Source organism: Coprinopsis cinerea (genome assembly GCF_000182895.1).
Source record: "Coprinopsis cinerea okayama7#130 chromosome 2 map unlocalized cont3.2, whole genome shotgun sequence".
Lineage (NCBI taxonomy): Eukaryota > Fungi > Basidiomycota > Agaricomycetes > Agaricales > Psathyrellaceae > Coprinopsis > Coprinopsis cinerea.
In genome coordinates, this window is record NW_003307543.1 from 1,802,689 (window position 1) to 1,817,991 (window position 15,303).

General features: G+C 52.1%; 6 protein-coding genes across 6 annotated transcripts; 4 read left to right on the forward strand and 2 right to left on the reverse strand.

Annotated features, from left to right (window-relative positions):
• Nucleotides 1-156: 156 nt before the first annotated feature.
• On the forward strand, nucleotides 157-2,499 carry CC1G_13929 (hypothetical protein; the record flags this gene model as incomplete). The annotated part of the gene is made up of 4 exons (XM_002911843.1): nucleotides 157-181; nucleotides 230-572; nucleotides 626-2,369; nucleotides 2,407-2,499. 4 exons carry the CDS (start codon nucleotides 157-159, stop codon nucleotides 2,497-2,499), a joined length of 2,205 nt encoding a protein of 734 aa, XP_002911889.1.
• A 508-nt stretch (nucleotides 2,500-3,007) lies between these two features.
• On the reverse strand, nucleotides 3,008-5,508 carry CC1G_13930 (hypothetical protein; the record flags this gene model as incomplete). The annotated part of the gene is made up of 6 exons (XM_002911844.1): nucleotides 3,008-3,322; nucleotides 3,351-3,605; nucleotides 3,726-4,038; nucleotides 4,090-4,153; nucleotides 4,205-5,396; nucleotides 5,449-5,508. The coding sequence occupies 6 exons, from the start codon at nucleotides 5,506-5,508 to the stop codon at nucleotides 3,008-3,010; spliced, it is 2,199 nt and encodes a 732-aa protein (XP_002911890.1).
• A 41-nt stretch (nucleotides 5,509-5,549) lies between these two features.
• Nucleotides 5,550-6,849, forward strand: CC1G_05083 (hypothetical protein; the record flags this gene model as incomplete). The annotated part of the gene is made up of 5 exons (XM_001833331.2): nucleotides 5,550-5,712; nucleotides 5,766-5,917; nucleotides 6,003-6,329; nucleotides 6,383-6,524; nucleotides 6,575-6,849. 5 exons carry the CDS (start codon nucleotides 5,550-5,552, stop codon nucleotides 6,847-6,849), a joined length of 1,059 nt encoding a protein of 352 aa, XP_001833383.2.
• A 336-nt stretch (nucleotides 6,850-7,185) lies between these two features.
• Nucleotides 7,186-8,271, forward strand: CC1G_05084 (hypothetical protein; the record flags this gene model as incomplete). The annotated part of the gene is made up of 6 exons (XM_001833332.2): nucleotides 7,186-7,332; nucleotides 7,393-7,601; nucleotides 7,675-7,683; nucleotides 7,748-7,843; nucleotides 7,899-7,944; nucleotides 8,003-8,271. The coding sequence occupies exons 1-6, from the start codon at nucleotides 7,242-7,244 to the stop codon at nucleotides 8,269-8,271; spliced, it is 720 nt and encodes a 239-aa protein (XP_001833384.2). The 5' UTR covers nucleotides 7,186-7,241.
• A 38-nt stretch (nucleotides 8,272-8,309) lies between these two features.
• On the reverse strand, nucleotides 8,310-9,985 carry CC1G_05085 (tryptophanyl-tRNA synthetase; the record flags this gene model as incomplete). Its single annotated transcript, XM_001833333.1, has 8 exons — nucleotides 8,310-8,417; nucleotides 8,472-8,558; nucleotides 8,609-9,047; nucleotides 9,100-9,322; nucleotides 9,376-9,422; nucleotides 9,477-9,596; nucleotides 9,649-9,885; nucleotides 9,939-9,985. 8 exons carry the CDS (start codon nucleotides 9,983-9,985, stop codon nucleotides 8,310-8,312), a joined length of 1,308 nt encoding a protein of 435 aa, XP_001833385.1.
• A 1,010-nt stretch (nucleotides 9,986-10,995) lies between these two features.
• CC1G_05086 (Mot2p) lies at nucleotides 10,996-15,191 on the forward strand (the record flags this gene model as incomplete). The annotated part of the gene is made up of 6 exons (XM_001833334.2): nucleotides 10,996-11,229; nucleotides 11,286-11,620; nucleotides 11,671-13,220; nucleotides 13,274-13,468; nucleotides 13,495-13,526; nucleotides 13,674-15,191. The coding sequence occupies 6 exons, from the start codon at nucleotides 10,996-10,998 to the stop codon at nucleotides 15,189-15,191; spliced, it is 3,864 nt and encodes a 1,287-aa protein (XP_001833386.2).
• Nucleotides 15,192-15,303: the final 112 nt, after the last annotated feature.

Sequence of the window (15,303 nt, forward strand, 5' to 3'; positions counted from 1 at the left end):
AGCATCCATTGTTAGCATGACGCTCGGTAACAATCGTCTTTCGACGCTGCCGACAGAATTCATATCGCTGTCTCGGCTGAGGTATCTGAATCTGAAGCATAACAGCTTTACTCGATTCCCGGAAGTTGTACGTGTTCTCCTGCTGCTCGGACGACAATGAATGAAGGAGTGCCATACACAGGTGACTATCCTCCCAGCTTTGGACACCCTCGATATTAGCCACAATAAGATCACGGCGTTTCCTCCTCAACCGGGCCAGTTACTCCAGCTAAGGGCACGCCTCCATCTTCGTCGCACAGTCCCCGAGCTAACCTCCACTCACAGGTCTTCTCCTTCGCCCGGAACAAGATCACGCAGCTCCCTAACTATTTTCCCCAATTCCGAAATTTGGAAGTGCTCAAACTCGAGCGAAATCCCGTCGAATGGCCGCCCAAGGACATCATCCACTATGATGCGAAGAGCGAGACGGAAGGGGACATGAAAACCTGGATCACTGGCATCCAGGAATGGATTGAATACCACGTCTCTTTTCAAGACGATTCAGGATATGGCGAGACCATTGAGATCAAAGGGTAAGCTAGTCGAGATATACCTGTAGAGCCCGCTCACAGTCCTGGCTGCTTAGTACCCAGGAGAAACACAAGCCATGGCAGTTCCCAAAGCGCCAAGCGTCAGTCGACATTGATTCCAGCATCCACTCGAGATCTTTCTCAGTGGATTCCAATGCTTCCATGAACTCGGATTCCTTCGTCGACACCCATGTCGCGTCCACGAACGTGGAATGGCCTCCTAAGACAGACAGGCCGATGATGAACTTCGATTCCCATCATCCATCCCGTGACGTCTACCTTGGAAGCCCTGCAGACTCGGATACCTTCGACACCAGATCGACTTCGTCCAGGCCAGAGCTATCCGACGCGTGGCACTCCACCCAATTACAATCCCATCTTCGCACTTCGTCAGTGACGGAACCTAGACAACCAGTTCACACACTGGGACCAGCAAAGTCAAGCCTTCCTGATATTCATTCTCCGCGATGGAGATTGGATTCCCAACCCAGCTCACCTGAAATACCTGCCCCAATCCTCCAGACCTTGCAGCCATCCATTTCCCAAAACTCGGCCAGGTCGATCGAAACCCGCTCAGATGCAACTCCCACCAGCAAGACGCCATCCATGGCTTTCGAGCGCAACTCCTACTTCCAACGGCTTTCCACCATGCCTCAATCCGTCAAACTCCCCCCACCCCTCTTCTGTCTCGTGGAAACGGCTCGCAGTATTCTCTTTGTCACCAGTCAAATCTACCAAACCATTGAGCACTATGCGAATCACGCGATAGATGAGAAGCATGCTGCCGTGTTCAGAAAGGTCCTGGAGCCCGCCAACAACGACATGATGCAACTCATTCGTGCGTTGGATCGCTACGACACCAGTAGTCGGAAGGGGACCCCTTCTGGCCCAATCTGCCGCACGCTCATCGAGAGTTGTCGAAACACCATCGCCGTTACCCACAAAGCCGTTGGACTGTTCGCAATCCAACTCCGAATTGCCCCATGCGAAGATTTCCGTTACTCTAGGTGGATTCTTCTGGAACTGTACGCATCCACGGCGGAGATTTCGGTGACATGGCAAAACCTAGTCCCCCACTCGGATGCCCTCAAAGGCTTCTTAAGTGGGAAGTCCGGGTCGTTACTCTCTATTCCGGATCCGAGCACAAGTTCTGCGACTCGCAGTGACAGTCTGTATCCCATGGCTCGTTTGCGCACCAACGATCTCTCCGCGATTCGCACTCATAATGCCCGACGACATGCCGGATCCTTCAGTCACAGGGATGTCGAGATTGGCAAAGACCTTCCAAACTACGACGAGCCGCCCATCCTGCCCGGTCGTACCCCTGTGAGCGCTCTCAGAGCCATGCCCAAGCGCCAAGCAACAGCCCCTCCATCCATGTTCAGTCCCGGTGGCTCTTCCTCAAACATCACGGTACCCCCAGTGCCGCTGTCTAGATCCACGACGGAAGACACAGCCAATTCACGACGTGGCCATCGTCTAGACGATTCCATAGAGCCGCAGCAATCACTTCCTAGGCAGAAGTCCGTCCCAAGACTGAAATCGTTTGACCTGAATGCGGATTCCCGAGTTCGTGTGGATAGCGGTGTAATTCAAACAACACTAGAATCGCTCGAGGCAACGTCTCAACTCTGGGATACATTTGAAGATTCGCAAGCCTCTGCCGATCTGCAAATACAGGACAGTCTGACAAGAGTCCGCGAGCTCTCGAAGAAGGTTTCTCTGGCGTTACGAGTTGCGCTGGACAATGATTGCTCAGTCGATCGCTATTTGTTTGAGGATACTGTTGCTCTTTCTAAGGTACGGCCGTTCGCGTGGTTCTCAGTTACAGCTGCAGCTAACATCGATAGGCTGTGAACCAACTTTCCCGAAGCAACAATCGATCTCGGCCGACTTTGGCCAGGGGACGCTCACAGATCGCCAGGCTTAACGAATCTCTGGATGAATTTGTCAAACTGCTTCATCTACCATCAACGTCCGTCGGACGGTCCTCTCCGGCCTTTTCCAATCCTTTCCCTCTGACAGTAGAAGACAATCGATTGGGCTCAAGCCTTTCACGGACGCGTAGTGCCCAGCCAACGCCTACTACTCTCAAGACGCAGTTTACGATTGGGAATGATGCACCGAGTAGCGCTATGCCTATTTCTAGTGGGTACAAGGTTCCCAGTATCAGTCGGTTGCCGAGTCGAGAACCCTGGAGCGAACCCGTAGACCCCGGCTAACTAGGCTGTAGCCCAGCATATGCTTTGTAGGCATATCCATGATCTTGATTCATTTTCACTCCTCGGTATTGCATGTAAGAAATCTGCGAAGTGACTGTATATCTCTTAGTTATGTACCATAGTTCATAGATAGATAAAATGCAACTAATCCTAATCGACGAAGATCAACGGAGCCGTTAATAGCTGAAAGGAAATGGCATCGTGAGTGGTCGAGATTTACGCTCGTCGCGTACTAGTTCGTCCACTAGCTGCGCCTTGGATGATGTCTGCGTTGTCAAGAAGTCTTTCGATTTCCCGCCGGATCTCGTTCTGATTCAGCTTGAGTGTCTTGACATCTTCAAACTTCCGTTGAGCCTTAGCTTCTCCAATGAACGACTCCAGCAACGCTTCTTGTTCGAGGAGAGGTTGCAGTGTCCGCGCAAGCTCAGAGTCGGGGTCAATATCGAGACCATCATCCGTTTTCGGACCGTTTGCTTTGCCGGCGCCCTGTGGCATCGAGGGTCGAGGTAGGGACTGTTCGCAACCGTTAATCTACAATCAAATCGCGGGTCCGAAATACTCGCCTGCAGAGGGAACATGTTCTTTTGCAAAAAGAGGTTCGCTCTAGCCAAGATAGACGCCTGTATCCGGTCTTGAGAACTTCCTGGACCACCCGGGCACGGTAAAGCACGGATTTGTTTCGAAAGTCGATCGTACTGGGCGAAGGCTTCCAGCAACCGTTTCCGTGCTGCCGAAGCTTCTTTCGTTGGTTGGCCGTCATGACTGCAGAGCATGGTTCCATGTCAGTGGTTGTTTCAAGATTGTCGGGACAGACCTTAGGGATAGTAATAGTTCTTGGAACTGGGGCAAAGCATCCTCTATCTCCCTTTCAAGGTTTATAAAAACCTGTCAAGAGTGAGAGCGGGGAGTGAGTTGTTAGCTGGAACATACTCACGTCATACAGTGCGCAGAAGATCGGGACCTCCCGGACTTGCTGGGAGTACTGCTGGTGTATTAATACTGGTCGGCAGCTTCTACAGATACGAACGGCTCGTAGGAATTTATCCTCGCCTTCAGGTCGATTCCGCCGCCGAACGCCGTAATCGACGCCTTCCCCAACCTCCTCTATTTGTCTCGATTTTGAATCGACCACGAAGAGTAGCGAACACGTTAAGGGTCGCTGAGGGGATTTAGGAGGAAGGGAGCAAATGATTTTCCCGCACAAGCGGCAATGATGTTTCCTATTTGTGAGGGGGTGGAAAGAAGCCCTGAGAACCTTAGTGAGGCGACGTTCATTCATGACGGTCCATGGCACTTACGAACAGAGCGGACATTTGCTAACGGCGCTGTCTTCTTCCCAGGGAGTAATCCTCTGTTCAGTAGCTGGGGAAGAGCTATCAGTACGACGTCAGCGCAACCGAGTGTGGTACACACCTCGGATGTCTTCTTTTCCTCCAGGATCCATCCCACTAGCAATAACCCCGCGCCACAATTCACCCGGGTCACTCAACTTGAGATTCTTCACCTTCTCTAGGTCGAAGAACGAGGAAGCTCGTCGGACTGTAGCACCGGGGGCTGAGTCTTTCTTCTTTCGGAGGCCAGGACTTAAAGGCGTGCCTTTCTCACTAGTTTTCGAGTCGGCCGGAGGGAAGTGCAGAGCGATTAGCTTCTCAAGACGTCTCTCTAGTTTCGTACGTTCAATACGTTTAAGCCTCCCTTCTTCCCCTTCACCCTCCCTCTTTACACGTCTAATGGCAAGGAATTCGTCGGTTCGTGGTCGATAGACTCCTTTAGGTTGAAAGCCGGGACGATAGGGAGCCGATTTAAGCTTACCCTCTGTCGCACTGGGGGAAGGGGAGGCACGTAATGTCGATTGGCTTGCAGTCGACGCAGAACGATCAATGGCCTCTGGCTGAGGCGCAGGCCGGGCACTTGAACTGGGTCGGGATGTCTCCGGTGGTAGATTAGGAAGTGGTTTGAGAGGGGAAAGAGGAGATTTGACAGAGGGACTGCGAAGTGAGGTGGTCCGTGGCCTGTCGTTCAGTATCGTGCTGGTTTGTGCTCCGCTCATTGGCGATGCCGGGGACGCTGGCAGCGATGCGGTGGAGACATTGCGAGAATGAGTATTAGGCTGTAGCGACGGTGCGGTGCTTGCGGGGCGAGGTGTTAGACGACGGAAGGTGGAAACCTTCCTTGCCTTGGGTACGGGACTTTGGTGAGGCGAGAGGGTCTGGGTGGAGAGTGCGGGAGAAGGGTGTGACGATGAGGTCGGTGCGTGTTCCGTGGGCCGAGGTGCTGTGACGTCGGGAGCGTTGCTGGCTGTAGGCCCTTGGACGACGACTGTGGCTATCTCGGCAGGGGGAAGAGGTGGTGGGGGCTGTACATGGTCGGGCGCCAATTCAATGCGAATGGCAGGTGAATGGGGTGTGGAGGGTCTGAAGCTCATCCCGTTCGAGGGCGGGGTGCCCTGTGCAGCCAGTGAAAGCGACGCAATCGAGTCCTTGTCTTCGTCCGCCAGAACCCTGAGCAATGGGGACGCTACTGGGCTTACAACGATGCTCGATGGGCGAGAAGCTGGTGGAATGGCTACTGTCGCAGTGGAAAGGTTCCGAGAATGCCTTTTGGGCTAATGTCAGGGTCAGCGGAGTTGATGATTAAATTGTAATAGATACTCTAACTTTGTATGCCTGGTAGGGGACATATTGTGGGCTGTTGGGGCTAGAGCTGGGTTCAGGCATGGGTGGTCGTTTGTCGGAAACCCGGTGTCACTGTCGCTGCAATGTCTGCGGCGTTTGAATTCTACTCTCACTCTACTCTCAACCATCACAATCCGAATATGTCAGCGACATCTGGCATTGGCCCCTCAGAAGAATTGACTGCGGCATTCGCACAAGCTGTCGAATCCAAATCCACCCGCTTCCTCAAAGTATCCATTCAAAATGGTCCATACTACCTCGCATTCAAACCGATTGCCTCTCATCCGCCTTTTGAACAGAAACACTGGTCCATGATACTTCAATTCCCATTTCTGCCTCATTCCAGGAGGATTTGAACATTCTTCAAGATGACTCAGTCCTCCCAGAGAATAACCCTGCTTATATCCTAGCCAAATTAGACGACTCCCCGGATTGGGTCGCCATCTTCTACGTACCAGACAATGCTAAGATTCGCGACAAGGCAAGTATGGCCCCTATCTGACCATGAGGAGTGCACTACTAAATGTTTGGTGCAGATGCTTTACGCTTCGACACGCTCCAGCCTTCTCAAAACCCTCGGTTCTGCTCTCTTTGTGGACACGATCTTTGCAACGTCCAAAGCTGATCTGACCCCCGATGCCTACATTGCTCATCAGCAGCATCTTGCAGCCCCCAAACCTCTCTCTGATCGCGAGAAGGAGCTCTCCGAACTTCGTCTCGCTGAGAACGCTGCAGCAGACTATGCGGGGAGTCGTGTGCGAGTTAACCACATCGGCACTGGAGTCGGTTTGAACTGGTCTTCGGAAGCTGAGGAGGCCCTTGCAGAGTTGGCCCGAGATGAAGGCTCTGGCATCGTCATACTGGTATATGTTTTCCCTGGGCCTTTTCTCTAGCAATTCACTCATCCATTACACAGTCTATTGATACCCAATCGGAGACTCTTAAGCTCCATTCCGAAGACTCGATTTCCGTAGCGGGTCTTCCTTCAGCTCTTCCGGCATCCGAGCCCTGCTTCGCCTTCTTCGCATGGGTACCCCCAGACTCGAGGCGTCAGATCGGTAGGCGTATCTCACTAGGCTGCGAGGCACTTTGTATTGACTTTTCCCAGTCTTTCTCTATTCTTGTCCGTCAAACTCGGCGATTAAGAACAGAATGATCTATTCGTCTGCCTCCACTTCCACGTACCAAGCATCAAAGACCATCCTCTCTTCATCATCTCCGACCGTCACCCTGGCTTCCCGGAAGATTGAAACATCAGACCCTAAAGAACTTGATGAAGCCTTCCTGATCGCAGAATTGGGTTTGGGGGATTCCGCAGGCTCCGTGGCCCCGGCCAATAGGCAGGCATTTGCTCGGCCCAAGGGTCCTGGTCGAAGACGATAAGCAGTCCTATCCAATGTATACCACATAATTAATGTTAGCTTCCCGTGTCAATCACTATTAGCAAGTTGCGTAGTGTCCTCTTGCGCGTACGACGTTGCACTCGCCTCCAGTGGCTGACGCTTTATGATGCAGGGTCCAGCGCCCTCACAGAGTCTGAATCACACATACACACAATGGCACAGCCAGTAGTGGTCAAAAGTTGTGGGGCGAGTCATCGAACTGCGCAGGGCTCCCGAGCTCCCCAGAGTCCCTTGCTTGCGTGCGTGGTGCAATCCGTATTATATCTCCAAGTGTGGTGCAATCCGTATTATATCTCCAAGTCATTGCCCATCCAACCCTCCCTTACTGTAATCCTCCACCCACTCCGAGCACGGAAAGATCGAATCAAGACTATGAACCAACGTTCACCATCGTCCGGCGCTATCGCAGTGTATTGCGCGTCCTCTACCGGAAACCATCGAGCATTTGCAAGTGCTGCTATCTGTGTGTTAAAGGCTTCATTTGCACTCACTCGAACAACGGCTGATAAGCTGCATGTCATAGCTGTCGGGAAAGCACTGGCAAGTGCGAATCGCCCGTTGGTCTATGGGGGTGGATCGAAAGGTATCATGGGCATCGTCTCGGGAGCTTGTCTAGACAGTGGTGGCAAGGTCACCGGGATCGTTCCCTATGCGATGGTCGCAGCAGGGGGGGAGGGCGAGAAAACGAAGAGCAGTGTAATGGTAGAGTTGAATGAAGCTGGACGTGAAAAGGTATTGTATCCCTTTCAGTCGCCTTCGATTGCCTCGATGTCTTATAGTGACCCCTATCCTCGCCCCGCGACAGGTTGAAACAGTGAGTGCTATTACCAAGTACTGAGGTGAACGGTGTTACCATCTAAGCTTACCTTTTCGTCCAGATCGTCGTCGATTCGATGCATGAACGCAAAGTACAGATGTCCGTGCGTTCCGATGGATTCATTGCTCTACCTGGAGGATTTGGCACTTTTGAAGAGGTGAAGAAATAAAATTGCGACGTCAATGTCTCAGTCATGCTAATGTACCCCGCAGCTCCTGGAAGTGACTACGTGGACACAAATCGGCATTCACAAGAAGCGTAAGTTATTCCAAAACTGCTCGAACCCTCGAACTGGCCTCATCGTCATCGGTTATAGCTGTGGTACTGGTTAATGTCCTTGGGTTCTGGAACCCTCTCAGAGAGCTAATCCGGTCTTCGATCGGACACGGGTTCATTAGTCCTCAAAACGAAGATATTATAGTGTTCGTGGACGGTCCAGAAAAGCTTGAAGAGCACGAGACCTTTGACTGGGGAGCTGCGGCTCTCAAAGCCATCGATGGATGGACCCTAGAGCAAGAAACCCCTGCGTTCCAGTGGACAAAGGGACTAGATGGTAAACCGAGAGATGTCATGGAATCCACGTAGACATGGATAGTTAGTTTGATGTACAAGATATATCTTCTCTAAGCCTTGGGCTCCGCAGGAACTTTGCACTTTCCGATTGTCGGTGCGATCTGCCTCTTGGGATCCATGAACGCATCGACGAGATCGTCGGTGACAGCAGCGCGTCGCTTTCAGATGAGAGTGATTAGCGATGGGAAATTATACCTAAAGCCAGTGCGCACCTGTTGGAAGGAAGATACGAATTCCTGCAAGATGGCGATACACCTGGCCTTCAATTGGCCCGTCAAGAGGGTGCCTGCCCGGTATTCCTGAAAAGATCGCGTTAGGAAGGTCAAGGTGGAACGAGGATCACAACTACCTCTCCAATCCTCTTCAACTCCTCGTCATCCTCGAGGAAGAAGGTTAGGTATTGGTATGCGACGTCAACTTCGGTATCACCACCAAGTCGACGATGTTCTTCCTCCGTCTCCTTTCCGCCAGAGAAACCATGCCTATTGATCTTGTTTTTGATTTGGTTGGGTTTATCGGTCATGAAGATACTGCTGTTAGGATCACTGGCGCTCATCTTGGTCTGTGGTCCCTGCAAGGCAGGGAAAAACTTGGAGTGCAGCAAGGTGGGTTTGGGGTATTTCAGTTTTTGTGCGATATCTCGCGTGAGTCGGAAGTACGGATCCTGGTCAATTGCGCAGGGAATCAAGCATGGGACCTTGGAGTCCGTTCCGAATATTTGAGGGAATGTGTTGGAGAATGAAGGCGCAGCTTGAATGGAAGCAAAGTGTATTTTGCCGATGTTATCCCTGTGGAAAGGTTTAGCATTTCGGTCAAACGTGGCGACACCGAGACACTTACGAGTCGTTGAAACCAAAGGTCGCCCGGACCTGGTTATAGGTGATCTGGCGAGAGATCCTGGAGACGTTCTCGTAGAAAGGGCCCCCCATGAACTCATAGTTGCTGAAGATGAAAGTTCTCTCGAGATTGAAACCGCAGGCGATGATATCCTTTGCATTTTGTCGCGAAAACTGCTTGGTCTGTTCAGGCTTCAATTCATGCTTGAAGAGGAATTTTTCGTCATCTGCGGACGACGTCAGGCTGCATCAAGCAAGAGCTTTAAGTAGTATGGCAGACCAGTAAGTTGGATCACTAGAGGGACTTCGAAAACGTCTTGAAGCCATCTGACTCGTATGTAAGGATCGCCTTTCGTCGAGCAAATCAACACCCAAGCCTACTTTGCGAAAACGAAAGGGACCATATGCCCAAGGTGCATGCTGTCGCTGCTGGGACCTCGGCCGGTGTAGAGGAAAAAGGGTTTCCCTTGCTCGTAGCGATCGAGGATCTTGTCAAATTCCCTGTAGATAATTGTCAACCAGAGTCCATTCATGCGAATATACTATCCAGTACCTATGGGAGAAGAACATTCCCCGGCGAAGGAAGACATGGGGCTTGTGCCCAGTAAGTCTCTCGAAGCGTTCCAAGAGGGCTTCGTCTATCTTCCGCGTGCCGAATTGAACGATCAGCTTGTTGTAATCGATTCCTGTCTGTCTTCCGTCCTCTGTGACACCTCCCTGGACGTCCCAGGGCGTTACAACTTGTTCATGGGGCTGCTTTTCCGACGGTTTAGCCGAGTCATCTAAGGACCTGGATGTTGAGTCAATCGGAGAAGGGCTACTGAGATCTTGGGTCAAGCTTACTTTGTGAGTGTTTCTGTATTGAAAGAGTCCTGTACAGGTTCTGCCATTGGAAGAAGGCCCAGATTTAAGAAATCGAAGGGTACAAGGAGGAGATGATAACGAAGCCGATAGGAGCGATCATATCTTTGCGGTAAACTCCGAGACGATCGGCCAAATTTGAGTATGCCCTGTTTTTTCTTCTACTTAGCCTCTGGCTATGAGATGACCACAACGATGCTTTCCCGATAGAGGTTGCCGTTCTCGACTTCGTGAACACCTTCTGTCACAGGTCCTAAGTCTGAGTCGGGAATCGCCCCTGTGATTGTTTGGAAAAAGACGACTTGGCGCCTTGACTATATTTTGTCCTCGAAGGCGCAACATTGTAGTCTGCTACCTTGCCAAAAAATGACCAGCTCAACCGGGGGACAACAGCATTCAAAATTATGTCTTTAACTGTAAACATGATCCCCGTCTCGAAACAAGGACTGGAGGAAAGGCATATTGAATGTGGCGTGGGGTTAAGGTTAAGGCTTATCGGCAACAAACTTGCAACAAATACCCCGAAACACGGGTCAACATTGGCAGAGGCCTGCCTCATTGTAGCGCGTCCCTCTTCTTTTTCATCACAAGTCCTTTCTATCGTCGCCAGCTCACTTATTTCTGCCCGCTTATACCACGTTTTTCGTTAGAAAAATGTCCTCAATCAAGCTCTCGACTCATCATCCGCTGCCAGCACCAGCAATTCTCTCAGTTTCCCAGTCCAAATCCCACGTTTTGGCTGGAGTTCAAGACGCGTACTGGAGCGATGAAGAGGTATTGTCCTTTATCAGATGCTGCAAACATAATGGCCTGCTGAAATGAGATCTAGGAGGATGCAGAATGCCCCCTTTGCCTAGAGGAGATGGACATAACCGATCTCAATTTCAAGCCGTGTGTCTGTGGATACCAGGTAATTCATTCCTCCCCTTTCACCAACGGGCGCTAACGTGCGGCGCATAGATCTGTCGATTCTGCTGGCACCATATCAAGGAGAACCTGAATAAGCGTTGCCCGGCCTGTCGTCGAGTTTATACAGACGATGCTGTCGAGTTCAAGCCCATTGCAACCCAGGAGTGAGTACCTAAACAGCTTCAATCACTACTGTATTCTGATCAACACCAGCCACAAACGCCTTACTCAGCAGAAGAAACAGCGGGATCGGGAGAAAAAGGAGCTCGAAACGCTCGGAAGGAAGCATCTTGCCAACGTCCGAGTCGTCCAAAGGAATGTCGTCTACGTCGTTGGGATCGGCCCTCGTTTTGCCAAGGAAGAAGTACATCCATCATTTCTCTACTCGATGATCTTTATTCTGACTGTCGTTACCTCCAGCTTATCCCAACGCTCCGATCGAACGAGTATTTTGGACAGTACGGCAAGATTTCCAAGATCTTGATCACCAAGCGTACGCCCCCAGGTGGCAATGGACCCGTCGTCGGGCTCTACATCACATACCACAGACGCGAGGATGCGGCTCGTGCGATAGCAGCTGTCGACGGTGCGCCTTCACCCGGCGGTGGCAGGGAGATAATGAGAGCCAGTTACGGGACCACCAAATATTGTATGGCGTTCCTTCGGAACGTTACCTGCAATGATCATAATTGCATGAACCTGCATGAATGGGGGGATGAAAAGGATTGCTTCACTAAAGAAGATCTTACCACCTTGTACGTATCATTTCTCATCTATGATCCGCACCGTTCATACCTGTCCCCAGGAAACATACCATGAAGACTACCGAAACCCGGTCAAAGACTGCATCCGCCAAAAAGGAGGATGACGGTAGGCTCAACCAATCTTCTTTCCCCCCTTTACTCAAGGAGGTCGACGCAGCCGCAAGTTTGCCTCGTGCCGCTTCATGGGGTCAGAAGAGCGGTGCAGTGTCCTCATCCTCCTCCGGGACCGTTACCCATACTGTGATTTCCGGTGGGCTACCTCGCGGTACTCGTCGTACTACCACAACTCGTCAAACCCGACATACCGCTACTTCCAGCCAGACGTCTGCGACTGCGCGGAGTGTGGCAGAGAAAAAGGTGGTTCCTCCAACCAACGTTTCGACGTCCCGACCCTCGACGCCGGCCAACACCTCAGCATCACCGGCGCCAGCCCCTACAGTTTCAGAGGCCAAAGCATCACGGGCCAAAAAGGATGCCGTGTCGTTGGTGCGGGAAACAGCGTCGCCAGCGCCGTCAGCTGCGACAGAATCGGATGCTGCATCTGTGCAACCAGAGCCTCAAGACCAGCAGGAGTCCAAGGAACAACCGGAGCAGCCAGCGCAGGCAGAGCCTGTTTCGCGTCCGACATCGACCGGATCAGTTCAACCGGCCCCTCAAGAGGTCGTCCCAATCCCCATGGTCCCCCCTGGTCTCTCTGCACCTCCTGGTATTCCTTCACCCAGCCGTCCTCCCAGAACAGCGACCGATTCTCCGCAAACTCCGCTCCTGGCTTCAGCGTCGTCATATCAAATGTCTACTGCAGCCAAGATTTTGCTTGACGATGTTCAAGCTCGACGACAATCCACCGTCGCTACGACTGGTATCAGCCCTTTCCCAGATTTCGACAGAACGCTTCAGACGCTTAGTGAAAGCGATGGGGGCTTTAGTTTCAATCTCGATCCAAAGTTGGCCGGTGGAGCAGACAGTACAGACGTCCTGGCCGAGTTCGAAGCTGAAGCCAGCACCCCCTTCCATGGAACGTATTTGCAGGCATTCCCTGCCTTGCAAATAGGGTCCAGCGTGCCAGCCCCGCCTGGATTGGGATATCCTGGACATCGTTCTATATTCACTCCCGCACCTCCCCGTACGATACAGCCCTCGCCCTTGAGCTTGTCTCATTATATGGGTTCCTTCAATCCATTCTCGGAATCTACAGAAGAACCAAACGCATCTGCTTCGGTACAGCCTTCGCACCCGGATGATGATCGCAAGGTTTCGAGATTTGGATTTGCTCGAGGTCGTCAGGGGACATCCAGTATCACCTCATCGCCTGCTCTGAATGGGACCCATTCTCCCCAGTCATCTCATGCTTCTTCAGTCCCTCCACTCGGCCTAGATAATCTTTCGCAGTCCGATTCGCACTCCCGCTGGCCTACTCCTTCCCACCCATATGGTCTGCACCATATGCAATCTTCCATGCAGTCCCCTCCTGTTGAAGGTCAGGTCAATCCTGGTACTCGGTTCCAACCTTTCGAAGCGGAACTGGGGGAAGCGCAGCTTCGCGAGTTCATTCAAGCTAGTCGAGAAAGAGAGCTACAGAAGGCCGCGCTCGGTGAGCTTTCCGTACACTTTTGCACTAGCCCCAATTGACCCTTCCTTTACCAGCAAACCACCAAAGCTTCAAATCGCATCAACCGTTCTCCGACCCTGCTATCATGTCGGCAAGCTATGGGCCTCCACCCGACACCATGTTCTCGCAAGTGTCTTATGGTCCTCCACCTGGACTTTCGATGCCCCCTGCTATCCCCCCGGGTCTACATATGCAAAACAGTGGGATGGTGGCGGCATCGGACTCAGCTGGTAAGTCTATTTATCTTGCTTCTCAGGGGAGGGAGGTCTGTGTACCAAGCGCCGCTTTGTCAGTGCGGAATACATTCTATCGACATTAATGCAACAAATTCTCGGCTAAGGATACGCAACTGTATGAATCAAGATCCCACTGTCCACATCCACCACCCTTGTGCTCCCTCCCCTAGCTCCTTGTTGGTACCATCCCCGAATCTAGCAATCCACTGATTCTCCGTTCCTTTCTGTGGACCTGGTAGCCTCTCCGTCGGCACCGTCGGCACCGTCTCCTGTACCCTCACTCTCTGCTGCGGATTTTCCTGCTCTGGTTTCGAGCGCCCCTAAAGAGGAATCGTCGGCTCTGGCAACAGCCTCCCTTGTTCAAAGCAAGGCCCAAGAAAAGGCAGCTCGAAAAGCGGCTAAGAAGGCGGAGAAACAGGCAGAGAAGGAGAGAGCGAAGTTGGCGCGAGAGAAGGCAACTGCTACGCTAGCGCGATCTATGGAAGACACGCCTTCCGAAAGCACGATACCATTGCACACCAATAAGTCTTCAAAGGGTCAGCAATCCAATGCAAAACCTGAAATCCCTACTGCCACCGTCGAACCCAAAGCTGAAGCGGCAACGACAGCAAGTACCAAACCGGCCAAGGCTGAGGAGAGGCTGTCCAAGAAAGCCAGAGAGAAAGGGAAGGCCCGTGCTAAGGCTGCTGCTAACGAACCTAGTAGGACTGTTGCAGCTACTGAGGCACAGCCTAAGCAAGCGGCCCGCCCCAAACCACCCCTTGCACCTGCACCAATCGTACCCGAGATCAGCCCTGAAGTTCAAGTCCCGATCTTGTCCAAAAAGCCGAAGAAGAACAAACCTGTCACCCGGGTACATAAACCGTTGCGAGACGAACCCGCTTACGACGATAGCTCGCGCACAACAACAGGTGGCGAGGGCAGTTCAGCCTCTATGACCAACACCCCGAAGGTCGACACGCGATCGCCTTCCAAGACTCCGGATGTCATTCGCCGCTTGTCCTTGGAGGAGTTGTTGGAACAAATCACTCAACTTCACCCTCCGATGGATCTCGCTAGCCATCCTTTCTTCGACTTACAGAGGCTCGGGTCGATCGCTAAAATGCCTTTGGAATATGAACCGCTTGTCCATGCGTTGTCTGCACTCTCTGTTGGAGGAGGGTCTTTCGCCAACAATGTTCCTTCTGGGTCCATCGACACTGCCGTCACATCGTTCCAACAACTTCTCGAAACACTTACTCAAACGATCTCTGACCTCTTGCGCCTCCTCCCCCGCACCACCTGGGATGATAGCTCGTCCTTTGATGGTGTTTTGCGGGACATGCTCAAGGGTGACGACTTTTTGGATGAAACAGGGGAAGCAGGACAGGAGAGGGACGACGAGGTGGCGGCATTAACGCTGGCATTGGAACGCAGGGCACGGTGGATGGAAGTTCAGCTTTCGAAACTCGAAGAGCTTCACCGGGATATCAACAACGCAGCCGTTCGTGCCGTCCTTTCCTTCAACGACAATGGCTGGGATAAGGAAGGCTTCCTTCCGCGATGCGGTGATACTTTGAGCAAGTTTGACGAACTTACCTCGCGTCCAATGACAGTTGAAGAGTTGGAAAAGAAGTTGGCGGTGGCTAAAGAGGCGGCGGCTTTTGCCGAGGCAGAGGTTAGAGAGTCCATGAACAAGCTACAGTTCGTCAAGGAGTTCGACAATGGTTTCTTGTAGCTTTCTTTTTATCCAGGGTAGCACAAACAGAATGGATTGATTGTTTTCCAGTTGCGGATTCGTTTATCCAATGAAATCATGGGAATTAAGGTATGCTCAGAAACCATGCACG